The following is a 27921-nucleotide window of genomic DNA, read 5'->3' as shown; positions in this document are numbered from 1 at the left end:
GGGGGCGCGCGGGCCGGCCCGGGACCCGGGGCGGTGGAGGGCGCGGGGCGGAGGGGGGCGGGGGCGGGGCACAGGGGGCAGGGGCCGAGGCGAAGGGTGCCGGGGTCAGGGGCGGAGCGCGGGGGGCGGGACGCGGAGGGCGCAGGGGCCGGGGGCGGTGGCCGAGGGCGGGGCGCGGAGCGTGCGGGGGTGGAGCGCGGAGGCTGGGGCGGGGCGCGGGGCGGGGCGTGGAAACGGCGGGCCGCGAGGCCGCGGACCGGAGGGACCGGGAGGGGCCGGGACGCTAGCGGTGGGCGCGTCTGTGCCCAGACGGCGGCGGCGGCGGCTGCCGCACGCGCGTCCCGGCCTCTGTCCCCGCGGCGCCGCGGCCCCGGCGCCTGCCCCCTGCCCGGCCAGCCATGTGGTTGCCCGCGCCGCCCACCGAGCTGGTGCCGTCGGAGCGCGCCGTGGTGCTGCTGTCGTGCGCGCTCTCCGCGCTAGGCTCCGGCCTGCTGGTGGCCACGCACGCCCTGTGGCCCGACCTGCGCAGCCGAGCACGGCGCCTGCTGCTCTTCCTGTCGCTGGCGGACCTGCTCTCGGCTGCCTCCTACTTCTACGGGGTGCTGCAGGACTTCGCGGGCACCTCGTGGGACTGCGTGCTGCAAGGCGCGCTCTCCACCTTTGCCAACACCAGCTCCTTCTTCTGGACCGTGGCCATCGCCCTCTACCTGTACCTCAGCATCGTCCGCGCGGCGCGCGAGCCTCAGACCGGCCGCCTGCTCTGGGCCTTCCACGTCGTCAGGTGCGTGGCAGCCGCGCCGCTTTCCCTCGAGTCCCTGACCCCCACCTGGGCCCTGCCTGCTACCCCGGTGGCCCTCGCGCCCTTCTGGTGCCCGCGTCTTGGTCGGACCCCTGGCCGGGGGCCCGGAGAGTCATCTCTGCTCATGTTCCGAGGCCGTCAGGGGCCAGCGGGAAGATGCGGGCGGAGGGGTGGACCTGCCCCCAGCATCAGTGCGGAGGGCATCCCTTTGTGCCTGCCCCAGCCCGAACCTCCCAGAAAGGGGGCCAGAGCTCGGCCCTCATAACTTGGAAGCATCTGGAGAGATGGCGAGGACACTTCATGCTTTTTGCCTCCTGTTTCCCTGTGTTATGGCCATCTCTGCTGCCCATGGGGAGAAGCTCCTCGTTCCCAGGCTGAGATGAGTTAGCTGCTGTGCCGGCTGGAGAGGGCAGCTGTTCCCAGTCCCACCCTGTGCCACAGTAGGTGTGACGCATTCAGCCCCTCCCAGGCTAGCTGCCCAAGGCCAAATGTGGTGTTTCAGCTGTGAAATTTACAGAGTACACAGTCTTCATAGTTTTGTCTTTGCTCATCTCTAGACTCAGAAGATCTTGACTTTCTAGGGTTCGGCATCTCCGAGAATGAGGTCAGTGGCAGGGGCTGGTCTGGAAGAGGGCCCCCAGCTGCTTGGCGTCTATGACAGTAGAGTCAGCCGAGGACTTTGCCCGGCACTAGCATTAAAGAACCTCATTAGGTAACCTCACCTGTGGAAGGTTGACCCCTTCCTGGTGTAATTTCAAGATTCGAACGTCTGATGGTGTCCTGCATTTCACTCGAGGCAGGAATCTTATAGGGCTTGTTTCTCCTTGTCCCTCTCCCAGATAAGAGCACCAAATACTGCCCTAATTATAGGACCTCTCTGTTAAATGCTTGAGTGCTTTCCATGGGACTGAGGACAGTCAGCACTTTGGGAGAGACAGACAGGTCACCTGGGTGTCACAACAGTGAGATCACAAGCCTGCAAGAGTCACTTGATCTCTGGGTCTCAGAACTGCTGGATGAAGGCCAGCTGGTCCCTGGGAAACTAAGTGGCCCGCTTCTCAGCTGTTCATGTCAAAAGTTTTGTAAGGAGCCAGAACATACCTCAGATGCTGCAGAGACCCACAGGGACTGCCTTTCCTCTCCTTGCAGCATTCCCCTCCCCCCCACCTCTGCCTATTTCAGAGACCCAGTCCTTGGCAGTCTGATTGGGCGTGGGCAGCGTGTACACCAGAGTTCACATGTACTTGGAAGGAGCCTAAGACTGGACCTTTCTCTGCCGAGAATCTCTCCTCTTTTTTTCCCCTCTTAAAAGAAGAATATTGAAAACAATATATTTTTTTAGGTGATGGTACAGCTCGTATAGAAAAGATGCATTTCCTAATGAACCCGAGTTGGGAGTTTCTTCCATTCACTCCTAGGGGTGTTTTCTGTGATGCTGAGGAGAGGCCTCCTAAGAGAGCCCGTGGGTCCTCTGTGCTGGCCACGAAAAAGAAGGGAGTTGTTCATCTTGTCCGTTGAATGTGATCCATCAGCTTCTCAAAAGAAAATCACCAGGGCGCCTGGGTGGCTCAGTTGGTTAAGCCTTGGACTCTGATCTCAGCTCAGGTCTTGATCTCAGGGTTGTGAGTTTGAGCCCCGCATTGGGATCCACACTTGACATGGAGCCTGCTTTAATAAAACAAACAAACCAACCTGTATCCAAGCTACAAAGGGAGTCCGACAATTTGTTCTCTGGAGTTCCCTTTCAGAAGTTAGCTCTCAGCACCTTGCTGGTCTAAGAGAATTGGTAGAAAACCTGTCTGACAGGTTCATTTATTGACCTAGATCCTCCCAGGCTAATGACCTTGCTAAGGGCTCTCCCGAGGCTTGCTTTGGAGTATGAGTTTATAATTGTTAAAGGCCTGTTGGCATGAGAAATCTCGTCTTCAGACAGAGGCTAACACAGTCATCCACTTTTTAACCATTTCAGACTACTAAAGATCAGTCCTCATCCAACCTTCAGTTTGGAAGAGTATTTTAAAATGTGACAACGCAGAGGTTGAGAATGTCTATTTGAGTTTTTATGAAATGATTTTTTTAAAAGATTTTACTTTTAAATAATCTCTACACCCAACGTGGGGCTCAAACCCACAACTCTGAGATCAAGAGTCACATGCTGTCCCGACTGAGCCAGCCAGGTGCCCCTGAAATGATTTAAAAATATATATATATATATCCTGATAAATGGCCAAGGGAGACATTGAGACAAAAGAGTCAAAATGGTTCATAAATGTATGTGGGGAAAAGTTTCTCCCATTAATAGTCAAAACAATACAAATTATAACAGTGAGGCACCATTTTCTCATTAAATTAGAAAAAAATTGTAAACCAGAATACCAATGTGGTAAATGCTGGTAAAACTGGTATTTTATTTTCCTGCATTATTATTGGCAATGGAAAACTGGAATAATCTGCATAGAAAGTATTTGGTTCATACCCCTTGATCCACTAATCCTGTTTATTAGGGACCTAGTCTAAGGAGAGAATCCAAAATACATTCAAAGCTGTAGGTACAAAGGAGTTTATGCAGGAATTTGGAAGCAACCGAACGTCCAAAATATAGGGGAACAGAAGATTACGAACTACAGCCAACCGGAAACATTAAATAGCCATCAAATAGTGGCTGTGAACTCTATAAAGCCGTGTTTTTAAAATAGTATGATACAACGTTAAATGAAAAAAAACCAGTCATCTCTAAAACTGAACCACGTAAAGCAGAACACCAGATAAAATCCTGCACCCACAGCACTTCCCAGAAAGCGCCTGCAGGACCCCCCAAGGCCCCCTTGTAATACCGGAGCAGATTCCCTTTACAGAAGGACTTTTTTCTTTGCCCAGTGGGGAAGGAGGGCAGCTTAGACTTTATCCTCAAGCAAACGGTATTTTATCACAAGTTGCGTCTGGCTCCTGAGGTCTTGCAAAGTGCTGGTCTGTTCCTTAGCTCGTTGGCCACCGGTAGCCCTGGGGCTGGACGGGATGGTCACCCTCCAGTCTCAGCTCACGAGACTTGCCCGAGCTCACGTAGCCATAATTGGGAGGCTCGGAGTTAGACCTCCAAGGGTTGGTCCTCCATTTACGATCCCATCTTGTCTCTTGGCCTGACGATAATTCTTAAGGGTGAGATATCATTACACAATTTATTTTTAACTTTCCAGATTTCCGCCGTTACAAACATGGTATCATGTTGGCTTTTGTCTTCTGCATTTATTTTTCTGGACCCATTGAAGAGTCTAGACTGATGGCCCCAGAACCCCCAAATCCTTTAGTGTGTATTTCCAAAAGAAAGGGACCGTCTCTTAGGTAACCACGTACACCTTCCAGAAGCAGGGCAAGGGTATCGCCCAGAACTCTGCTGTTATCTGAGGGCGGACTTTACAGGGATGTTGTCGGTCTCCTGTCAGTGTCCCCCATAGCAAAGGGATACCCTCAGCTTGTGTTTGGCTTAGTTGTCCGGTCTTTCTGTTGTCCTGTGATCCGTAACGGTTCTTCTTTCTCGGTGTTTCAGGGCACTGGCTTTTTTGAAAGGCAGAGGTCTGTGGTTTTGCCAAAGGTCCCTCTGCTGGGCTCTCCGGTGCTTCCCCGTGAGTGGTTTCAGGTTCTGTCCTGGGGGTGGAATCCCGCAGAAGAATCTTCCCCTTGCTCCCTCCCCGGGGACTTGGACTCCTCCCGCCTCTGGTGATAGGAATTCTGATCGCCTGGTGAAGGTGTTGCCTGCCAGTTTTGCAGGGCGGTTACTGTCCTCCCCTTGGGTAACTAATAAATACCTCGTGGGGATAAAGATCGACTCCTTAGACTTTACCCGCAAGTTTAGCACACATCGAATCTGACGGTATTCTGAGAGTGACTTTCCTGGTTTTTTCGTTGCCTTTGTAAGGTCGTGTGAGAATACTCAGCCCTGGGCTGAGGGAAAGCCCTGGCTTGAGAAGTCCCTCCCGCTCCACTGTCCGTGAGACGTGGAGGCAGCCTGATACAGACACCCCCTGTTTCACATCACGTGCATGTGCGTCTGGGAACATTGACAATGTTCACTGGAGAAGGTGCCCAGGGGCTCAGGCCCAGAGCTGCTGTGGGTGCCGTCCGTTTTTCTCTGGTCGCATAAACCAGGTTGGTCAGAAACCATCCCCGTCCCCCTGCTGAAGGTGAGCTGTCAGCTCCTGTCCCCCCGCAGGGCGCTGGGCTCCTTCCAGCAGGGTCCGTGAGCCGTCTCTGCGCCTGTATGCTCAGGCGTCCCCGCGCCGGGTGTCATGGGGTGTCCTGTGAGCAGGGGAGGAAGGCTGGGCTGGGGCGAACCTCATTGCCCCAAGTCAGAAAGAAGGGTCCTGGCCAAGCTAGACATGTGAGGCAGTCGTAGGGTTTCTCGGGGCACAAGGTGGGAGCGGGTGTGGGCATGACAGCGGGCCCGTGGGCCCACCCATGCTCTGGAGGTTGCTTGGGGCTCTGGAGGAAGAGTCTGTGGTTCCCAAGTTCGCCATCAAGACCCCTGCTGTGGGGAGTGGGAAGTTCTAACGTAGACAAAAGGGGAAACGGGGCCAGGAAGGGGAAGGTGCTCTAAGCTCTTTGATGGGAAACTACCTCACTGTGGGGCCCGGAGACAAGGCCCCAAGCAGGTGTGTCCGAAGGAAGGAGGCACGTAGCAGCTGCAGGAACAGCACCCCATGTGGTCAGTGCTCCCCAAAATAACAAGGGTTGAACTGGCTTTGCTTTTTCTCCCTGAGAAGTTTTCAGAGGGCACTGCCGTCTTGTGAGGCCTGCACAGTGTTTTGTGTTCACGGGAAGCTGGCTGCAGCCCCAGAGGCTGTGAGAGAGCAGAGGCTGCCCTTGACCTTCCGACCAGGGCAAAGTCAGCCTCTGCCCATCCTTGCCCGGCGTCCTGTCAGCGGGGACCTGAGCCGTGTCTCTGAGCGGGGCAGGTGGCTTCACGATGCCCACCAGCACCAGGCTGCTGGGGTGGTGTGCTTAACAGATCCTTTGCACACCCCACTTCCTTCTGCGGCCAGTGCCACGGAGTGACCTCGTGGTGGCCTGGTCAGTGGCTGGCCGGCTCCCTGAACTTCTCCCACGACCCACCCCTCCGCCTCACACTGAACAATAGGTGCCCTTTGTTCCGGGGAGAAACCTCCAGGCAGCCACGGGCCTTGTGATTCCGTGCACCAGGCCTGGCTCACTGCAGCCGCGCTTCCCTCTGGGCCCAGCTCTGTCTTGCTCCCAAGAACTCTCTAAATTGGTGCATTGTTGCCCGATAGTTTTGTTATCAAAGCAATTTTTTTTTTTTTGAGTCGACATTCAAGGCTTTCTGTAGGCCACACAGCACAGAGACCAGGCCATGCTATTTGGGGGAGAAGACTCTTTGTGTTTCTTTCCGAGCAGGTGCCCACCCCCTTGTGGAAAGATCTGTAGGAAGAGTGAGTTTTGGGGTGAGGGGAAAGTGCGAGAATCTAACGGTGGGGGCAAGTGGGTGAGCAGACCTTGCAGGCCAACCCCCTTGTGCAGCGGGAGGAAGGGTATTCCCATCTGTGTGTGAAGTGGAACTGTCTCTGTCATCGCAGGTGTCCCCCACCGTGACTCTGGGGGGAGATGTTCCAGAGTCCATGTAACAGAACATCCCCATTTGGGCAGAGCTGGGAACTCCAAGGGAGACCCTGAGCATCACCGTCCAGAGAATTCAGGGATCGGGGCTGGCCTCCTCACCGCCTGGCTCATCCTGCGGTACTTCCGGGTCTGCGCCTCTGGGGGATTCAAAAACAGAAGGGTGCTGGGGCGCCTGGCCGGCTCAGTCAGTAGAGCGTGTGACCCTCGATCTCGGGGTCATGAATTCAAGCCCCATGTTGGGCATGGAGCCTCCTTTAAAAAAATAAGTAACTAAAAATAAAAGCAAAAGGATGACAAGTTCCAGAGAAGAGCTCAGCTCATGAGAGATCTGAGTGCCTTTTTGTCAGTTTACCCCTCCCCTAAGCTTCCTGAGGGACCCCACCAGCTCTGTCAGCCCGGCTGTGGTGGGATCCCCGGGAACCAGGCACATGTGTCTCTCCCGTAGTTCGTAGAAGCCTCTCTCTTCGTCTGCTGGGGCTGTCCTAACAATGTACCACAACCGAATGGCTTAAACAAGAGAAATCCATTTTCTCACAGTCCCGGAGGCTGAAGTCGGAGATCAAGGTTGGCAGGGCTGGTTTCCTCTGAGGCCTGGCTCCTTGGCTTGTAGGTGGCCGTCCACACCCTGTGTCTTCACTCGGTCTTCCTTCTGTGTGCGTCTGTGTCCTCGTCTCTTCATACAAGAAGGGAAGTCATGCTGGATTAGTGCCCACCTTCCAGACCATTCTAACAGAATCATCTCCTTAAAGACCCGCATCTCCACCTACAGTCAGATCCTGAGGTGCTAGGGGTTAGGGTTTAACATATGGATTTGTGGGGGGGTGGGCGGTACACCACTCAGCTCTTAACAGCCGCCGCGGGAGGACGAAGCCAGCTTGGAGTTTGGCCTCGGTTTCCGGGTGAACCCAAGGGAGGGGGCGTGGGCACCTCTCAGAGAAGCTCTTGGTGCCCCTCCAAGTGGGGGATTGTGCTGAGTGTGGCCTTCAGTCTCTGTCCATCCAGGTGACCCCACCCTGCTTCTGCTCAGCCTGAGTCGCAGGGTTGGAGAGAAGGGGACCAAACACCTTTCATAGCATGCCCTGCACGTGGTCCCGTGGCTTCCCTCAGGGAAGCTGCCAGTGCAGCCCTCGGTTTGGTATTACGTAGGACACCCTTTCCCCCAGCCGTCTAACCCCATCTCCCCTAGCCCGACCTCATCAAGAGTCTCCAAACATTTGAGGATAGCTCAAGGCCCAGCATCTCCTAACGCGCCTGGCTCTGATGACAGCTTAACAATCTTATTAGAATATGGGTCACAAGTGTCCACACGGAGGCAGGACAGCTCCCTGGCAGGTCTGATCTGCCCACATCCAGGCATCAGGGCGATCCTTCCAACCACATGAGTGTCTAGGTCGTAATCAACTGAAGTCCTTGGTCTTTTTCATATGCTGTTATTCAGTGATATTTTCCTGGTTCAGATTTTGTTAATTTTTTGGTTGCTGGCTTCTGTTTGGGGAGGGGGGAAAACTATTACATGGTACGTGATGAATTGGAAGTATATGTTTCTGGAAAGCAGGGATCATGCCACGCATGTCTTTGTGGAGTGCCTTCTAGATTCACGACGCCTGCAGCTCAGGCTGGCCACCTGGCCTGAGAATGGCTTGGCTTATCTGAGGTTATCAAAAACACTGACTTTCTCCTCATTCTGCAGGTCGAGAACCTGGGGCATCTTCAGCAAATTACTTTTTTTTTATCCTCTGTCCAGTGGCGTCCTGGAGCCAGCTGGGGAGACCCAATTATTAAATTTGAGGGCATTTTGTGAGCTGATTATTAAATAGAATCATTAATAAAAACTAAATTATATAAACTTACAATAAATTGTATTAAAAAGAGTAACAAAGGGGCGCCTGGCTGGCTCAGTCGTTAAGCGCCTGCCTTCAGCTCAGGTCATGATCTCAGGGTCCTGGGATCGAGCCCCACATGGGCCTCCCTGCTCAGCGGGAAGCCTGCTTCTCCCTCTCCCACTCCCCCTGCTTGTATTTTCTTACTGGCTCTGTCTCTGTCAAATAAATAAAAATCTTAAAAAATATATAATAAAAATACTAAAAACTACATCTTTTTTTAAAAGATTTTATTTATTTGAGAGAGAGAGAGCACGAGAGCACGAGCAGGGGGGAAGGGCAGAGGGAGAGGAACAAGCAGACTTTCCGCTGAGCGTGGAACGGGATGCAGGGCTTGATCCCAGGACCCCGAGATCATGACCTGAGCTGAAGTCAGATGCTGAAGAGACTGAGCCACCCAGGTGCCCCCCTAAAAACTACATCTGAATTATTTTACTATTGTCTGTGCACTTGGGGTTATTTACAACTATTGTACCTGCGGGATGGAAATACTGTCAGAAATACTGCACGTCAGTCCCCAACCACATGTGTTGATGGCTTGAAATGACTGATAGTGGGAATATTTGCCCCGTGGAAAATGGCTGACACTACAGATCAGGGCTAGCTCTGTTGTTTTGTTGATTGTGTAGACCTGAGGTCAGCAAACTTTCCCTGTAAAGGACCAGATTGTAGGGTTTTTTTTAGCTTTACAGGCCATCTGATCTCAATCGCAACTGTTCGACTTTTGGCCTTGTAGCCCGAAAGCAGCTCAACAATATGTAAAGGAGTGAGTGTCAACAAGGCCGTGTTGCAATAAAACTTTATTTAAAAAAGCAGACCTCCAGCCAGATTTGACCTGAGAGAGGGCCATAGTTTGCGGGACCCTTTATCTAGGCTTAAGGTGATGGAGGAAATGTCAATAGGAAAGATTATGTTTAAAAGTGGTCCACGTGTGAACTTCTACCCACATTGGGGCAGATGGGAAGCCGGGAACTTAAGGGGGTGAGAAGAAGCAGTATCATGGAGCAGGAAAAAAAAAAAGAAAGAAAGACTCTTCCAAGGTTAGGAAATAAATATTTGCTCCCACAAGGAAGTCGCTTCCTGGTCACCATTTATTTGTCTTGTCCCTAGGTCTTGCTTTTTTCACGTTCTTACGTGTGAAGGGAAATGAACACACAACCAACGTCACGTCCCGAAACTACTTTCATTTGCCCCCTGCAGGCATAGCGTGTTCCGGCACATTCTGTGAGGCTCAGTGGGCTATATGGAATTCGCCACAAGGATCATAGTGTGTTGTGTTATTACTTGCAGATTGGCTGCCTCGCGTCTTTCCCATCAGTTAAATTAACAATAAATGTATGTGTGCAAGCATACCCACGTACACACAAGTACTTTTGTGTGCAGAGCCAGCTGTTAGACGTTACCGACAGAGCGCGGCCGTACCCATAAATCACCAGTCTGGTGGAGCCTGCTTTGCTGGGTCGTTAGACCCTCCCTCCCTCCCACTCCATTCCCACCCCTCCCCGATACTACTTCTTCTTACGACCTCCCATTTAAATACCTCCCCGAGCAGCTTCTGGCCATCTGGGCTTAGATTCAAACAGTGACTCTGATTGATCAACCCACATTCTTAACCCTTGAAAGCCCTCTGCAGGGTGGGTCTCCTCTCTGGCTATTTCCCAACACAGACTTAGCTCCAGGCGCACCCCAGTCAGGCGGAGGAAATACATCACTTTATAGCTTTCTGACAAGGAGCCTAAAGTCACCGGATGGGGTCTGTCTCCGTGGGGGTGGCAGGTCTCCTGCGAGGGCCATCAGGATGCTCAGGAAGGAGTCACCTGCCTGTGCGTGGGCTCCTTCCTCCCGCACGCCTGCCCTGTGCGCCCCCTTCCGGCCCCGAGGGCACCCTGCGCTCCTGCCCAGCCTCCTGCAGGGTGATGCACCCTACACACCAGGCGTTTTCCGGTCACAGGATTCCCCGGAGGAGCCCTGTAGACCATGAAGTGGTGAGCAACAGCACAGCTAACTTCAGGATTGCCGTTCTAGTGCTCGGGAAGCCTTTTACTTCCTTTTCAATGACAATGATGTCGTTGCAGTGAACAGTTAAGAAGTAAATTGGGGAAGGCTGTCTCCCTCACTTGCCTCAAACTTCATTCACTCATTCATTCATCCAGCAGGTTCTTGTTTTGCCCCTACCAGGCTTCAGGCGCTGTTCTAGACGCTGGAAAGCCCAGGGCACCTGCCCGCCCAGAGCTCATAGCTGTGACATGTTGTCTCCAGATGCCAGGATGGCATGAGTTTGTAAAAGATAGCCCTATATTATGACAAAACAGATTGACACTGGTCTGTATCAGTGTCACAAATAAGTAATAGATAGAACAAGCATGTAAAATGGACAGACTCCTGGGGGTAACTTGGTCCCTTTCTCGTAACCCCCTAACTTCTGTGGGGTTTTTGTCCCTTCTGTGCCTTTGTGACCTCAGGGAGGACGTGCTGCTTCCCCCCTGCCCTCCCCTCCCCTGCCCTCCCCTCCCCGCTGTGGGGAGAGCAGATGCTGAGGGTGCAGGTGGCTCTGCCCTCATGCTTCTGTCTGGGCCCCCAGAGGCCAGTGTGGGAAGAGGGGGTGGGTCGAACAGGCACCTCTGTTCTGAAAGTGCCCAATGCAGAGTCCTTCCCAGGCCCGGGGTGTTGGCTTTCTTTGTCCCTCACAGCCCCGAAGCATTTGGAGAACCTGATGGAACACAGCACTCCTCATTTTGGCAAGAGTAACATGCAGCTGTGGTCTCATCATTGTTCTGGAACTTTCTTTCAAAAAGCTGCTCCTGGCTGGCTCAGTCGGAAGGGCGTGCAACTCTTGATCTTGGGGTTGTGAGTTTGAGCCCCGTGTTCGGTGTAGAGATTCCTTAAGTAAAGAAATAAAAATAAACTGAAAAAAAAGGAGCCACTGTTGCTTACACAGAGCTCTCAACATGTAACTGATTTCTGAGTTGAGTGTTTTACTGATGACAGGGTCCCGTTTACACACTGCTCGTCCTCCAGCAACCGACCTGGGCCACAGGCCCATACGCGCTCTCCCAGGGGCAGAGACCGCATGGGCCCCACTCTTTCCTGGCACCTGCCCTACAGGCCGGAATCCTGGGGCATCAGACACAACTTATGACACGACTTACTTATAAGTAAGCTGACACGCTTACCCAGTCCTGTGCGCCAGACATAACGCCACTTGGTTTATTCCCATGATGACCTACTCTGTTCTAGGCACCGTTCCCGTCCCCACTTTGTGGGGAAAAACACTGGCGTGTTGAGGCCGAGTGGGGGCAGGGCCAACTTGGACCCTCTGCTTGCCTGGAAGCCCAAGCTCCGAACCCCCCATGGCGCCACCACAAAGCCTCCACGTGTCCCCCTGGCCCATGTAAAATGCTTTGCACGCAGACTGGTGCGGGGACACTGGGAAGCACCTTGGGGCCGTGTTGCCATCAGGGGGAGCTCTCAAAAAGTCAGCTTGGCACTGCCCTAAGAGGGGGCCCCCACCCCAGGCTTGATGCTTTAGGGGCCTCCCTTTGTCCTTTGCTGGGAATACCCCCTTCCCATAGAGCAAGGAGGCCTCAGGAAGGCGGAGATGTGTCTACCCAAGCCCTTCATCCCCCTTCTAGGTCCTGCCGCAGGTGCACAAGACCCCAGAATTCCCTGCTCCAGCAACCCCGAGCTGCCAGTGTGTGCACCCCTAGACCCAGGCGGCCAAGGGCACTGTGTGGGCAAGGCATGGGCACGTGAGCTGGTGTCTGCGTGCTGGCGTGCAGGGCGCTCTGGGGGCAGGAAGGAGCTGTCCCCCCCCATGCTGCAGCGTTCTCGCACCCATCTCCAAGGAGCCCAGCAATTCTGAATTAGAACCCGGCCTCTGAGGGGCTGGGGGTGCGTCGGACCAGGCAGGAGGCCAGGACATCTCTGTGTCCTCTTCCCCAGGCTCTGCAACAGTAGGGTTGGCCTGGCAGGGCTGGGGCAGAGCGGGGCTGGGTTGGGGTGTTAAGGACTCCTGCCCCATTTCTCCAGGGATACTCTGTGGTCCAGGGTTTGGGAGCTCCGTTCTGTCCACGGAGCGACCCATGGCTTTGCCCCTTCTGGCTTTGCTGGGAGCGGGGCCTGACCTTGGCTGTCTCGTCTGCCCGTTGTTCCTCAGCTGGGGGGTGCCGCTGGTCATCACCGTGGCAGCTGTCGCTCTAAAGAAGATCGGCTATGACGCCTCGGACGTGTCAGTCGGCTGGTGCTGGATCGATCTGGAGGCGGAGGACCGCGTCCTGTGGATGCTGCTGACCGGGAAGCTCTGGGAGATGCTGGCCTACGTCTCGCTGCCCGTGCTCTACTTCCTCATCCGGAAGCACATAAACAGGGCGGTAGGTACCTGCGCCGCCCCCTCCCCAGACCCCAGACCACAGCTCCGTGTGGCCCCTGTGCCCCTGCAGCCGGGCGCTGGGCTCAGCCACTCAGGGACCACTCACGGACCGTCGGGTTTGCGAATGATGCGGCCCTGGCGGGAGTGGGTCCTGTCACTCCTCCATTGTGGACAAGGAAATAGGGGCTGGCAGAGGCTAAGGGGCTCCCCAGACTCACCCAGCCCCTGAGGCCCAGCCACTGTGTGTGGAGTGTGGGAGTGGAGTGCCCAGCCTGTGTTCTGGGCATAGGCCTCTACTGCCCCCTCCTGGCAGGCCTCTGGGGTTGCTCCTCCTCGAGGGGAGTGCAGCATCCCGGAAGCAGCATCCAAGTAATGGAACTGCGATGCCCCTGGGAGACAGGGCGTGGGATTTTGTAGTCGGCGACACGGATGTGTCACTGCGTTACCTGTGGTCATCGAATGTGTGTCATACATGTAGACTCTTCAGGGTCTCGGGAGCCCAGAGAGCAAGAGCTGGGCTGGCTGGAAATTCAGGCAAGAAAGGTTTTCCTCTGATGATGGGGCCAAATCGTTCCCTTGTCCTTAACAGCTGGCTCTGCAGGCCAAGGCTCCGCACAGGCTCTGCGTGGCTGGCCAGTCGTGGTGGGGGGGTGCTGCCCGGGGACGGGGCGGGAGCACCGAGGGGGGTGTCCGTCGGAGCCCAGGCCCAGGGGCGCTGCAGCTGTTCTGTTCAGAGCCTTTCTCTTTGCCCCGTTTCTCAGGGGCTGAAACTACAGGGGCACGTGTCCCCCTCTTTGGTCTTTTGGGGCGTACTGTGACATGGTAGCTGTTTCCGAATTTGTAGGGTCCTCGCCACGTGTCTGTGCTCCCGCCTGTGGCTTCTGAATCTAGACTTCGGGTTCTCTTTTCACTCAGAAGTTCCACTGCCTCCCCACCTACCACGGGGCTTACTGATTGGTCTGAAATCCATCTTCTTTCGGGTCTCCTGACTGGGCTGGGGGCACCCTTCTTGACTCCTTTTTTACCCTGGGAAGGTTCTGGACTCCTTGATGAAGCTCCCGGGCTGCCCCTTTGCAGCTGCCCTTCTGTGTGCTTCTCTTCCTCCTTGCCCTCCGTGGGGAACCTGGGGCCTCGCCTGGGAGGCCAACCCAGCGGGTCCTCTCTAACAACTCTGCAGGCGTTTTCCAGAAAACGGGAAGACTAGTGGGGAGGGAGGTGTAGGGGTTGTTCCCCACCTCTAGCTAGGAAGGAGAGCTGTAAATAAGTCAGCCGGGGGCACCTGGGCGGCTCAGTCGGTTAAGTGTTGGACTCTTGTTTTCGGCTCAGGTCATGATCTCAGGGGTGGGGGTGGGGTTATGGGATCGAGCCCCAAGTCAGGCTCAGTGCTGAGCAGAGTCTACTTCAGATTCTCTCCCCCTTCCCCTCTGCTCCTCCCCCTCCTCCCCGCCCCTGCTCATGCACCCTCTCACTCTAAAATAAATAAAAATAAAATCTTAAAGAAAAAATAAGTGAGCTGGAGCGAACTTTGCAAAGAAGAGCAGCTGCCCTGCCTCCCCCACCCCCACCCCATCCCCGCAGGCTGCTCTAGGCCCCAAGGGAGGAAGGGAGGAGCAGGTGCTCTGAGCAGGTGAAGGGCAACGGCCTGGGTGCTCAACCAGGGTGTGTGGCTTCTCCCTTCACTTGGGCTTTCAGTGTCCTGGACACAGGACCGGGCTCAAAGACATCTTTTTGTTTGTTTTTTTTTTTTAAGATTTTATTTATTTTTTTTTGAGAGAGAGACAGAGATAGCAAGAGCAGGGAGGAGAGAGAGAAGCAGGCTCCTGATGCAGGACTCGATCCCGGGACCCCAGGATCATGCCCTGAACCAAAGGGCAGATGCTTAATCGGCTGAGCCCCCCAGGCGCCCCTGCATCTATTTTTACAAATTCGGTTGTGATCTGGAAATGGAGTTTCCCCCTTCCTCTCACTGAAGGGTGTTCCCAGGAGCAGGGAAGCCCAAAGCCGGGGCCTGCTCACCTTTTCTTTCTGTCCCAGCTTTGGATGGAGCCCCTCCTTCACAGGTCTTTGCCCTGGGGGAGCTTGCATTCTGGAGAGGGAGGGCAGGACGATAATGAGTAACAGGCCTGATAAGTAAGGATGAATGACATCTAGGAGGGAGGATGGTAAGAGCTACAAAAAAAAAAAAAAAAAAAAAAAAAAAAAAAAAAAAAAAAAAAAAAAAAAAAAAAAAAAAAAAAAAACAGGCAAAAGTAGCAAGCTGAATCTGGGAATAGGACTACCTGGGCAATCCTGTGCACTTGTAAAGGGGTTGTCAGGATAGGCCTCCTCCAGGGGGCGACATTGAGCAAAGTCATGAAGAGAGTGAGAGTGAGCCTCCAGGACAGATGGGAAACAACCCTCCAGACGAGGGAACAGCTTGTGCAAAGGCCCTGAGGTAGGGTGTGCCTGGGGGAATATGTTTGGGGAGTTAAGGAGGCCTGTGTGGCTGGAGTAAGTCTGGCGACGGCAGTAAGCATGAGGTCAGAGCTACGCTGGAGTCCGACACCCGTGAGTGGAACCCATGCTGAACCTGACAGGTTTTCAAGGAACCGCGCTGCTTGCCGGCCAAGAATAAGTCTGCAGCGGGGAGGAGTTTGGGTGGTGAGGGCGAGGGAGGGAGACAGGTAAGACAGAGTTGCAGCTGCCCAGAGGAGCGGTGACGGCGCTTGGACCAGGCTGGTGGCAGTGGCAGTGGGCGGAGCATCCGGCTTCTGGATCTCCTTTGGAGGGAGCCCGCAGGACTTGCCCATGGAGGGGACATGGGAGGGTTTCTGGCCCGGGCCCCTGGAAGGATGCCGGTTCCTTAGCCGAGGTGGGGAAGTGCGTGCCAGGCGTGGGGGTCGGGATCCGGCGTGACCTTCCTGACACGAGAGATGTCAGCCGTGTGGTGGACACCCGCGTGGAGAGGCGCGGCTCGCAACGGGCTGAGGGTGGCAGGGCAGCCCGCCTTGCTCACACCTGGTCTCCGTGCCCCCTGCACAGCACGAGGCGCTCTTGGAGTACCGGCCCATCCTCTCCGAGGCGCACCGGCTTCAGCGCCACGCCTCCGTGGCCGACAAGAAGCTTATCCTCATCCCGCTCATCTTCATCTGCCTCCGGGTCTGGAGCACCGTGCGATTCGTCCTGACCCTCTGTGGCTCCCCGGCCGTGCGGTCGCCAGTGCTGGTCGTTCTGCACGTAAGTAGGCCTGCCCTCCCTGCCCTCCTGGTCAGATGCCTTCCCCCCCACCCCCCGGAAGAGTGGGTGCATCCCAGCGGCCCCGCCACCCCGGGGCTGGCAGGGAACGCAGGGATCCCAGTTCCCTGCCTGAGCCGGGGAGCCTTGGTGACAGAAGGGGGAAGGGCAGCGAGGCTGTAGAGCAGCCCAGGGACATTAAGGGGCTCTCCGGTGGCCTGGGAGTGGCCCCAGGAGAGCTGACTGAGCCTGTCCTTCCCAGCCCAGAAGGCCTGCAGACAGGGGGTTGCAGACCAGCCTCAGTGGGGGAGGACAGGGTTCTGCAGTCCACAGCACTTCCCAGTCTTCCTGTGTGTGTGTGTGTGTGTGTGTGTGTGTGGTGTGTGTGTGTGTGTGCGCGCGCATGCGTGCATGAAAGACCCCCTCCGGCCCTGGCACTCACGCCTCTCCTTTTCTCCCTAACAGGGTATTGGGAACACATTTCAGGGCGGTGCTAATTGCATCATGTTCGTCCTCTGCACCCAGGCCGTCCGAACTCGGCTCTTCTCCGTCTGCTGCTGCTGCTGCTCCCAGCCCTCTGCTGAGAGCCCGGCTGGCCCTCCCAGGCCTCCTGCACCCTCCAAGACAGGAGAATCTCAGGGATCCAGACGCGCCCCAGTTGAACGTCCAAGCACCTGAGCTTTCCCTTCCTAGTTCTGTGCACAGGTGCTGCCTACCTGGGGACAGTGAGTTTCTGCTGCAGGGAGTGGGGGTGGGCGTCGCTGGCACTTTAAGCCTTCCGCTTTTGAAGCTCTTGACCCCCGGGGGGGCGGGGGAGCAGCCACAAACTCAGCTTCTTCTACCTCTAGACCCTCAGGTGGCACACCCCCACTCACACCTGTGCCCTGCTGCCCTCGGGGGCACTTGGCTGCGTGAGGGTCAGCAGTGAGATCGGTACGTGATCACTGTCAGGTTGCCTTCTGGTCCACGGGTCATCGGCCTCGTGACCACACAGCACTGTTTACAATTCGCGGACCCACACCTGTGGGAAAAGCACAAAGAGATATGTATACCATGCACCCGTCCTAAATAAGGTGTCAGGGGTTACCAGAGATGCGTCCCCCACTTAGATGTCATGAAGCTGATTTTTTGGTTTGTCAGGGCATTGAGATTTCCTGGAGAGCCCAGCTTTTCTTGGATAGCTTTGCTGGTCAGCAAAAGAGCCGACTCCCTTTAACCAGGTTGAAGGTTCCCGTGAGGTTTCCGGGCAGCTGGTCTCCTCGGGACCTCCCAGATTCTCTCTACGGGTTGCCGACCCTCAATGCAGACTGTGCTTGAATTGCAAGCCCAGCCAGAAGCCAGACTCCTTCCTGCCTCCGCCCGCGCAAAAGCCGGAGCGGGGACGAGCAGAGGCGTTGCAGGGAATCCCAGTACGTGCCCACGCCGCCTCTCCGATCTGTTCTCCTGAAGACTGGACCAGGGAGAGCTGGTGGGGGACCCGGCTGCTTCACTTCCCGGCTCAGTGTTTTATAGGAAAGGTGACCAGAGAGTTGGTAAATGATCCAAATACAGATTCCTCCCTGAAGGTGAGGCTCTAGGGAGTTGGTTGGGGAAGTGACACATGCATCATGGGGTGATTATTTACATGGAAAGGAACAGGATTGAAAATAAGCATCTGTATCTCTATGGTCCTGGTTCTTCCACCAACATTTTCCTGTTGGTTCAGAAAACAGTTTCTCTGTTCGGTCGCAGAAGCCGCAGGCTACGGTGGCAGGTGGCTTGGGGAGGAAGAGTACAACTTAGCCCATCGGCGTCCCTCCCTCGGGTTCGGGCAGAACTCTGCAAAACTGAAATGATCTTCTGAACCTGTAAGACGGTTCTGGATGAAAACCAAAGCTGTTGATTCCCGTTTTATTCTCAAAAGCAAAATCTGTCACAGGAAGAGAATCTGAAAGAGAGAGCCATCGATAGAACCAGATCTAAAATGCTCGTTTTCGGTTTCTTTTTTCTTTTTTTAAGTTTTCTTTATGAAAATCAGCAAGTGGTGATCGTCCCCTTAGGACTCGCCGTAAGCTCTGGGCTGCCCTACGAAAGCTACTTGTCCATAGGGCGATCTCCTTACAGAAATGGCCAATATAAGGGGAATCCAGGGATCCCCTAGAGACAGTACAGCAGATCATGGGCACATAGTTGGTAAAGACCTTCACATTAGCTTCTAGAAGGGAGCAGACTTTCAGGAAGTTGCTTGCTGCAAGAAAGACAATGGTTCAGAGCTGAGTTAGCCCGTGGGCCACAGAGGACTGAGGTGAGGCTGAAGCCTGCTCGGAAGGGGGCCCCAGAGTCCTGGGCTCAGACTGCAGTGCTGGCTGCCTGCCCGTCAGTGTGGCTTCCACAGGACTGGCGAGCCCCGGGCGTCCCCAGCAGGCCGCGGTCAGGAAGGGCCGGCAGAGGGAGTAGGGGCTCAGGAGACTCTCTGGGCGCCTGGGGCTCCCCTCAAGTTCTCATTCCACTGGTTTGATGCCTCTGCTATGCCGTCTGCTTTGATAAAAGCCACCCAAAAGTTTCCTGTGGGTATTTCTGTTTCTGCTTCCTCTGCTCCCCGCCCCCGCTCTGCAGAGGGCAGACATGTTACTGTGATTGGCCGAGACCGTGTGGGCAGGGGAGGGGTGTGTCCCAGGGTCTAGGCCTGAGGCCGGTGTGGCAGCGGCTGAATCTCTGTGGGGGTCAGACCTGGAAGGTGGTGGGGACGAAGTCGCATCTTAGAATGGTGGGGACGAAGTCGCATCTTAGGAGCCCAGGAGGGGCTCCTGCTTCTGATCAGAGCCAGAGAAGCTGCTCTCTCTTGCACTTGGCTTGGGCCCCCAGCGGATTTCTTTCTCTTCCATCAGCCTTTCTCGTGTTCCTCCAGCTGCGTCCTCTGTAACAGACAGGTGTGACTCAGCCAGGACAGGTGCTAAGCCTCATCCCAGTGTCCTCAGCCCAGAGCCCTCTCCTCTCAGGCACTTTCTGAACCTTGGTCTTGGAGTCAGGCTTACCAGGCACTTTCTGCCTCTCTGTGCTTCTGAGTTCTTTATGTTTGTTTGTTTTGTCTTTTAATAAAGAGTATTATTTGGCCTGGGGTTAAGGGTGCACACAGAGTTCTTATATACACGACAAGAAGAAACATTGTACAAGAAACGTTTTTACAAACTTCCTGCTGTGGGATAGCCACAGTCTGAAGTCTTCTGGGCACGTGCAAAACTGTATCGAAACCCTGACCATCTTGGGTCGAAGCCAAAGTCTTGCTATTTTAAATTAAATAAAATAATTATTTTTCTTTTGCGTGTTTGGTAAACTGATCGCCCGTGATGGGGTTGGGGGGGGTGGGCACAGACTGGCCTGTGCTGTGGGATGGCTCCAGAGCCTTCTATATGGTTGGGACCTGGAAACATCTGGGCCCTTCTCTGTAGGCAAATATCAGGGAGGGGGCACCCCACTGGCACGGCCAGCTTCTCCTGAGTTTACCTGATAGGGTCTCAGGGATATGAGGGGCAGTGGAATGGGGACTTGAGAATGCAGATTCCTGGGCCTTGTCCCGTATGAGGATCAGCAGGTCCAGGTTCCAAGGACCCACGGCTTGAAGCTGAGCTGCCATTAACCAGAAACTCCAGCACCAAGCCCCTGACCCTGTCACCTTTCCTGCATTCTGTCACCCCACACCATGACCCACAGCGATGGCAGCTACAGGCTGCCCCGTGGCTGGGACTGCTGGGACACTAGGGCTCTTCTCTGAAGGGAACAGCCATCCAAAAATGGCCACTGGAGCTGGCTGCCTCGTACAGCCCAGGCGGCCCTGCCTTCAGGGAATGGGCTTTCTTTAACTGCTGCATCTTCTGGAACTTTCTTCCCCAAAGTGCTGCTTGTTTCTTTGTTCTCCTTTCTGGGTTGTGTGAAGTTAAAGATACATTAACTGTGAAGAGAATGAGAAGATAAGCCACAGACTGACCAAATATTTTCAGAAGACACAGCAGTGTATCTCCATGAGATGACAGGTGTTCCCCAAACCTCTTGTGATCGTTTCACAGCACCGTAAACCAAACCACCATGCTGTGTGCCTTCAGCATATTGGGATGTATTTATTTCTCAATAACACTGGAAAAAAGAAGATACATCTGATAAGGAACCGTTATCCAAAATATGCAAGGAACTCTTCACACTCAACAATAAGAAAACAAGTAAGAAACGGGCCAAAGACTTGGACAGACACCTGGCCAAAGGAGATGGACCTGTGGCAGAGGAGCAGGTGAAAAGACGCTTGGCGCCACGTGTCATCAGGGTGATGCAAAGTGCAACAGCGAGATCCCACCGCACACCTACCCAAGTCCTGACACCTGCAGATGTCGGGAGGGTGTGCAGCCCCAGGAACTCTCACTCGTCGCTGGTGGACTGCATCGTGGTAATGCTGGTTTGGAAGGCACTTATAAAACGGAACATACTCCTGCCATATGGTCCAACAACGACACTCGACATTTACCTTAAGTTGAACACTTACATCTCCACAAAGACCTTCCCACGGATGTTGATAGTGGCTGTATTCGTAATGGCCACTACTTGGAAGCACCCAAGATATCCTTCCGTAGGTGAGCTGATAAAGTGTGGTCCCTCCAGACAGTGGATTATTCAGAACTAAAAAGCCATGAAAAGACATGGATGATGTGCATTTCTGTGAAAAGCCAATCTGAAAAGTCTCTGTATACTGTATGATCCAACTATCGGACATTCTGGAAAAGGCAAAACCGTGGAGACGGTGAAAAGATCAGGGGCTGGGGGAGAGGGAGGGATGAATAGGCAGAACACAGGGGAATTTTAGGGCACTGAAACCACTCCGTATGACACTGCCATGATGGCTACTTGCTAATACACCTTTGTCCAGGGGCGCCTGGGTGGCTCAGTCAGTGAAGTGTCTGCCTTTGGCTCAGGTCATGATCCCAGGGTCCTGTGATCAAGCCTTGCGTCGGGCTCCCTGCTCGGTGGGGAGTCTGCTTCTCTCTCTGCCCCTACACCCCCACCCCCCGGTTGTGCTCTCCCTCTCTCTCTCTCAAACAAATAAAAATCTTTATTTAAAAAATATACATCTATCCAAACTCACACAATGTCCAACACCAAGAGGGGACCCTAATGTGCTCCTACAGACTCTGGGTGATGGTGTACCAAAGCAGGTTCACCCAAGGTCGCAGACAGCACTCGGTGGAGAGTGTTGGTAATGAAGGCCATGTGTGCGTGGAGGGCGGGGTAGACGGGAAACCTCGGTACTTTCCCCTCGCTTGCGCTGTGAACAAATCATTCTAAAAACCAGTCCTAATAAGATTAACTAATTGGAAATACATTGATTAGCCCCTAGAAATGGCTTGTATCCTTTTTATATTAATCTTACTATTAAGACGCAACAAGCCTGAAAGAGCAGTGCCTTGCCTTGCCTCTTCCAGGAGACCACTGTGATGGGGTGTTTTGTGGGTTTTGGGTTTTTTAGCTACTCTCTCCTTTGCATTTTCCTCCAAGTTTCTGAACCAAGTGTGCCATGCTTACCTGTGAGAGAATGGAAGACGCCTGTCTCCCGCCCACGCTGAGGAAACTTCCCGGGACCCTGCACTCCCCAGGAGGTGCCATGTGCCTCTCCCTGTCTGTCCTGTCTCCCCTCTGTCATCCTTTGTCACCTCTTCCCTGACGTTCCCGCCCAACCCCTCGTCCTGCTCAGGGAGGTCCTGCGTACCCCGCAAAGTACAGTCCGGCCGGACAATTCCAGACTGAACCGCAGGGGTTGGAGGGAACAGTCCAAACCTCCAGCGTGCTCTGGGACCTGTCCCTGTCTCCCGCCCCACTCCTCACCCTGCAAACAGCAGGCTGGTCCCTGCTTGCGATGTGCGGGTTTCTTCTCAAGGCCAACAAGCAAGTCCCCGACACCAGCGGGGAGTCTGACAATTCAATTCTGACACCGTCTCCCCGGAGACAGCATCAGCTCCTGCCGGTGAAGGGCTCCATCCCTCAGGACTGCCCCCCCCACCCCCCTCAGATGCCAATCTCAAGTCACCTGTGCTTCTGACCAACCGGCCATGATGAGAGGTTCCAACGACCCCATCCCTGGGTTTGATGAATTTGCTAGAGCGGTTCACAGAACTCAGAGAAACATTTTACTTACTTGATTACTGGTGGATTATAAAATCCACCAGGCTGCAACTCAGGAACAGCCAGACGGAGGAGGTGCATGGGGCAAGGCGTGGGGGAAGGGTACCGCTCTCCCCGAACCTCTGCATGTTCACCGGCTCGGAAGCCCTTCAGACCCTGTCCTCTGCGTTTTTGCGGAGGCTTCATTACAGGCACATGATTGCCCATCTCTCGGTTACCTAGGGGCTTTTCCAAAAGTCACCACGTGGACGTAAAGGTGCCTTTACCACTCTCAACACTTAGGAAATTCCAAGGACTTCAGGATCTATATGCCAGGACTTGAACTAAGACCAGATATCTATTCCTTATTAAATTACGATTATCACAGAGCTGTCCCATGCTATTGGCTCTCCCTGGAAAGCCCTTTTTTCCCCGTTCTTGCCTGGCCTTTCACTTCTGCCGGTAACCAGCTGACACCCTGAAGGGCACCTCCCTCTGGTCCACGGCCTTCTAAGTAGGCCTCTGGGATGCCACAGTGTCTGCAGAGACAACTCTTCCAGCCTGTTCCCCCAGAGCCTGCCCGGTTCCTGGCACACAGCAAGCCTCTATCTGGGCCAGCCCAGCATGCACCCGGCAGGTGAGGAAATTGGGGGAAGAGGTGAACTGCTTTCTGAATGAAGCACGTGGGTCCAAACAAACCAACAAACAAAAAACCTCCGAATCGCTTATTGAAGCAGACTCCAGAATCCAGGCTCCAGGAAGCAAGGGTGCCTACTGTTAGGAGGTCAGGACATTCTTACCAGCTATAGCTAGAGTTTCCTGAGTTCTTACTGATGTGGTTTCAAATGGGATCTCTGAGGCAATGGCCAAGAATGAATTCTTGAGATGTTTTTGGGGCAGAAAGGGTGGTTTTATTAAGGCACTGAAACAGAACCCCGGGGGGCAGAAAGAGCTGCCCCAGAGTTGTGAGGCAAGGCTAATTATAGACTTTGGCATGGAGGGAGAAGTAAAGACAAAGGAAGTTTCCAGAAAGATTTTCATATGTTAAAAGAGACTTGTAGGATCCTGGAGGTCGGGTTAATGTTAAGATAAAGTTGCCTTTTGTCTCTACTGAAGTATTACCGTGGACTTGGCTGAGCTCCTTGAGGAGGGTCACTGCCTGTCCCAAGTGCTTGTCAATGGGCTGTGAGTCTAAGTCTTAAGAAGATTGAATTTGATATACATTTCTTTTGCCTCTGTTCGCCACATCTTTCCCCTGAGTAATTTTTTTTTAAAAGATTTTATTTATTTGACAGGGAGAGAGAGACAGCGAGAGAGGAAACACAGGCAGGGGGAGTGGGAGAGGAGGAAGCAGGCTCCCAGCGGAGGAGCCTGATGCGGGGCTCGATCCCAGAACTCCGGGATCACACCCTGAGCCGAAGGCAGATGCTTAACGACTGAGCCACCCAGGCGCCCCTACCCCCTGAGTAATTTTGACCCTTAAGTCTTTAAGGTTGCTGAGAGAGGAAGGTCTTCTCTTCTGTAACTTCTTCCTACTGAAGAGGGCATAGAGACGCCCCTCCCTATGGGTCTACGTTGGTCAGTTGGGGCTGGTACACAGAGGAGTTAAGAAAGGCAGAGGCGGGTGAATCCAAGGGACACCACAGGTATGGATTTTCCCCAATAGAAAGGATCATCTGTCAGCTCGAAGTTCTGGCAGTGAAGGAGTCTGGGCACCGGCTGGAGAGACAGGGGAGAACACAGCAAAACCTGATCAGAATAACAGAAAGCAAAAAGAGCCCAAATAAGAGTCCTTTGATAGTTGACAAAAATCATCTTCCAGTTCAGACGTCTAAGCGACCATTAAAGGACAGAGAGGGCTCATGTAAGCCACCAAGGTGAGCACTCATGTCAGTTGGGAGCCCGGAACTATGTTTGTGGTAATGTGGAACGTGTACACAGCATATTGTTTTTGCGATAAGACACGTCGCACTTTGTGCGGCACTGAAAACATCTAACGCCGTTCTATTTTGTAAAACTGCCTTATGCATTGGTGTTACTTCAGTATTTAACAGGGACATGCTATCTTGAGTGTCACCTAGGGCTTCGGCTGTGTACTTATTCAGAGTTTCCATGTGCCAAACAACATCCTCCAGTCCTAAAGAGGGAGTAAAGATGGATGCTGGTCACACCAATGAAACACAGAACGTGTCCACCATTGTTTTAAATTTGGAAGGTTGGCTGGATTGGTAATGGTTTTCATACTGCGTCCGTGCATCCAGGCAAACCCAGAGGACAGTGGCCTATCCAGCCTGGGGGAAGCCACGGCCACAAGTGAGAGGTGGGTCTGGTTAAAGGTGGCTATTGGAAGCATGGCTGAAGCCTCTGTTACCATTGGGTCCCATCAGGAGCCAGCCACCTAATTCTGGGCCTCCTTGCACTGCGGTCAGGATATCAAGGGCCATTCGGTTTCGGAAGGCCATCTTTTGAATTGGTGGGTAACTACGAGTTGGGTCTGGTTAAAGGTGGCTGCTGTAAACATGGCTAAAGTCTCTGTTTGTGATTTTACGTCCATAGAGGTGGCTCCTAGGGCAAGTACAGCTAAGGGATAAAACCATCAAGAAGCCCTCTTGGAGGTCTACCCTTGACAATATCCAGACACAGGCAAGTGGGAGATTTGTCTGGGCATATGGGCGTCCCCGAGTGCGTCATCCAATCCAGTCATGAGGAAAGTGGACACGTTTTATTTTGCCTTCGTTCTCCACCTCATTACTATGTTCGGGGCTAAATGAGGGAGCGCTTCTCAGTGGGGGGGCAGGGGGGGCAGATGACTATATTGCAGAATTTCTTTTCCTTTGGCGTCCGCGGTTCTTGGTCACGCCACTTCGAAGAATGAAGAGGCAGACCAGATGAAGGGTGGTGGGCAGCGAAACAAAGTTTATTGAACGATAGTACAAAGCTCCCAAGGAGGGAGGGACCCAAGAGGGTTGCTGATTTGGCATTTAAATCGAGGGTTTTTTATGGGCTTTTTGGTGTGGGCTGTTTTAATCTGATTAAGCCTCCCTGCACCTGTCACCCAAACAGGTGTTTGTCCACGTGGTCGTCTACCCCTCAGGTAGGAAAGGGGGAGGGCTCCCTCGGGGTGGTTCGTAGCCTCGGGGAACAAGAGGGCCAAGAGGGCGGCAGCCACCACTGCCCTAAGGTCAAGCTCCATTTAGATATCCCACTGGGGGTTGAGCTGGCCCCCAGGCCCGGGGTTGGGACACCCAAAGTCATTCCCTTCCTTTCTGTCACATACAAGTTGTAAGTCCTCCCAGGAAGAACTTCAAGTGGGGCACTGAGTAAAGCCTAGAATAACAGGATGGGGTCTTTTTCCTTTTAAGGGTAGTTTCCTCTTAGGACTAGGGGTTGGGGGTTGGGGTGGGGGGCTTGGCTTGTCCCTGCCTGCCTTTCTTCCAACTATCCTCCATTAACTACACGGTTGCAGGCCCAGGTAAGGAAAAACAGTCTTGGGACAGACAGGGCCTTAACTGCATCTCAGAGCGGGAGCGGGCCACACCGGGATATTAGGTGATGTTGCTGAAATGTGGTTTAGCGTGGGTCTTTCAATGTACTTCCGTTGGGCAAGGATCAAGATATCACATTCTATCTATCTCTCTGTCTATCTATCTGTCTATCTATCTATCTGTCTATCTAAGATGAGGGAGCAGAAGGCTGGCTGAAGACAAAGCATTAGCTGACACCCTGCAGCCTCCCCCCACCCCCCATTCCTGGGTGGACATGTGTGACAGTCGTCCAGGAATCTCCCAACTATCTTAATGTTAATACCTTGCTAGAGGGGAAATTAACCTTAACTTGACAACGGCAAGGCCTCGGGTATCTTGTAGGTATCTTGTAGATCGGTCCTTTTTAGCCTGAAAGTTCTTTTTGAAACCTCCCTTTTCCTTACTGCCCCCAGCTCCCGAGTATATAATCACTGCTCCTAGAGACCCTAGTCAGCAGGTCATTTTGCCTATGGGTTCTGTCCCCATGCATTAATAAAACCAACCTTTTGCACTAAAGACATTTCAAGAATTCATTCATTCTTCATTGTCGGCTCTGCACTCCACCCCACCGAACCTCACCTATCTATATCCCAAAACCCCATCGTATATATATATATTTTTTTTTTATTAATTTTTTTAAAGCAGTCTGTGTGCCCACGGTGGGGCTTGAACTCACGACCCTGAGATCAAGAGTCGCATGCTCTCCCACCTGAGCCCGCCAGGCACCAGGATCATGGTATCACAGTTTCGGATTAGTGGGCAACTGAGGTAAAAATTCAGAAGTTGAGTTTAAAGAGTTTTGGGTGTAAATGTCGCTGCAGGCTTTCCGTTACAGAGCTGACGAGGGTTTCTGGGAAGTTCTTATAGGGAGCAATAAAGTTACTTGCAGCGTCCATCTTTCTGGGCCAGAGTCTCGCGGGAAGAGGGGAGGGATGCTGATGGAGGTGCCGTGTCAGCTTCGTCAAGCCGTGTGTGGGCAGATGGGCCGAGGGCCGAGGAAAGGCACCGGGAGAAGTAGGTGAGCCCAATGACCAGGCTTGCGGATGCTGAGGCTCTGAAGGGGAGAAACTGGGTCAACACGGTGCTGCCCTCCCTTGACCTCAGTTTCATCTAACGTGGGACTAGTGGCCCCAACAGAAGACCCGATGCTCAGTCATCGTGTTTACTGTTAGCCTTTGCTGTGTTCTCTAAGTGACAGCCAAGATTCTCCTCCTGGCCCCGCCCGACACAGCCCGGTCCATCTTTTCAAGGTGCTGGGCCCAGTAGTGCCAGTAGCCCTGGGAGGGTAGAATCTTGGGCAGCCCCCATTTATCAAGCATTTGAGGAATTCCTCATGACTGTTTTGCCAGAGGTAGGAAGGAGGAGACCCTCCCTTCTGCTAACCCTTCTGTTGCTTTTCTTCTTCCTGGCAGCCTGCAAATTCCTGGGTTTACCTGGGCCGAAGGCACTGGGGAGGAGAAAAAGGTGACCTCCCTGCAGCCAGTGCTGGTCTCCTGCTTCTCGCCCCACCAGCCCTGGAGGCCAAGCAGGAGGGGGAGCCAGCGCTGTCTGAAGTTGGCCAACCACCAACCCTAAGGAAGAGCCCAGGACTCGGTGTAAGGCCTGAGGGTAAGTCGGCTCTGGTGGGGCACAGATTCTGGAAGCCTCGGGGCTGGGCGTCCACACAGCGGGTCTTCTCAGACGGTCGGGAGAGCTGGACCTACCTGGGGTTCTGGTTCAAATGCAGATTCTGAGCAGGGCTGGGGTGGAGCCTGGGAGTCCGCATTTCTGGCAAGCTCCAGGTGCTGTGGCTGTCCCTGCCCATAAACCAGCGAGGCCTGGAGGAACTGTGCTTCCCGGGGCTTCGAGGGGAACTGGCGGGGCCGGCAGCCCCTGTAGGGCTGCTGGCTTGAATCACCTGTTCCTCAGGATCCCAGGTTGGAGATGCCTTGTCTGGCCCTGGGGTGTCATATGTACTAATCCCGTGGGGGTGCTTAAATGTTCAAGAAAGGCGTGGACTGGCCTGGGGGTGTATGTTGATTTATAGCCTTTGCTGATAACGGTCATGCTCCCACCGAGGTCAATTGCAAACGGTGTAGGGAAATGGGCCTGGGTGGAAAAACCACGCATCAGCACGGCACACTTCCTTATTCCACAGGGCTCGGCCTTATATTGGAGTTTACAGTTCTGCAAGTTGTAGATAACGATGCTAGCAGAAAATAATTTAGACACTAAACAAATGCTCTCAGGGGAGGTTCCCTGACTGTCCGCCCTCTGTCCCTAGAAGCCACTTTAGATCCGTTTGCAAATTCCTTTCAACATTCCTGATCTATAAATGGGTCTGCTCTCCGGACTCTCTTTGCCACCAGTTGTAACAGCTGCCTGGATCCCTCCATGATGAGTTAAAAT

The 27921-nt window shown here is 53.8% G+C and overlaps 1 protein-coding gene across 1 annotated transcript; it reads left to right on the top strand.

Annotated features, from left to right (window-relative positions):
• Positions 1 to 398: 398 nt before the first annotated feature.
• Positions 399 to 19184, top strand: GPR157 (G protein-coupled receptor 157). Its single transcript, XM_008694957.2, has 4 exons — positions 399 to 781; positions 12464 to 12677; positions 15698 to 15892; positions 16355 to 19184. The coding sequence occupies exons 1-4, from the start codon at positions 399 to 401 to the stop codon at positions 16565 to 16567; spliced, it is 1005 nt and encodes a 334-aa protein (XP_008693179.2). The 3' UTR covers positions 16568 to 19184.
• The last annotated feature ends 8737 nt before the right edge of the window (positions 19185 to 27921 follow it).

This window comes from Ursus maritimus, unplaced genomic scaffold, assembly GCF_017311325.1.
Source record: "Ursus maritimus isolate PB19 unplaced genomic scaffold, ASM1731132v1 scaffold_32, whole genome shotgun sequence".
In the NCBI taxonomy this organism is placed as follows: domain Eukaryota; kingdom Metazoa; phylum Chordata; class Mammalia; order Carnivora; family Ursidae; genus Ursus; species Ursus maritimus.
The sequence above is the reverse complement of the archived record's forward strand: the minus strand, read 5'-3'. Positions and strand labels throughout refer to the sequence as shown.

Excerpts from the sequence above, each read along its gene's own strand:
- GPR157 (XM_008694957.2), top strand. The coding sequence starts at position 399 with ATGTGGTTGCCCGCGCCGCCCACCGAGCTGGTGCCGTCGGAGCGCGCC. Across the intron at positions 782-12,463 it reads TGGGCCTTCCACGTCGTCAG|CTGGGGGGTGCCGCTGGTCA; the intron begins GTGCGTGGCAGC and ends GTTGTTCCTCAG. Across the intron at positions 12,678-15,697 it reads GGAAGCACATAAACAGGGCG|CACGAGGCGCTCTTGGAGTA; the intron begins GTAGGTACCTGC and ends CCCCCTGCACAG.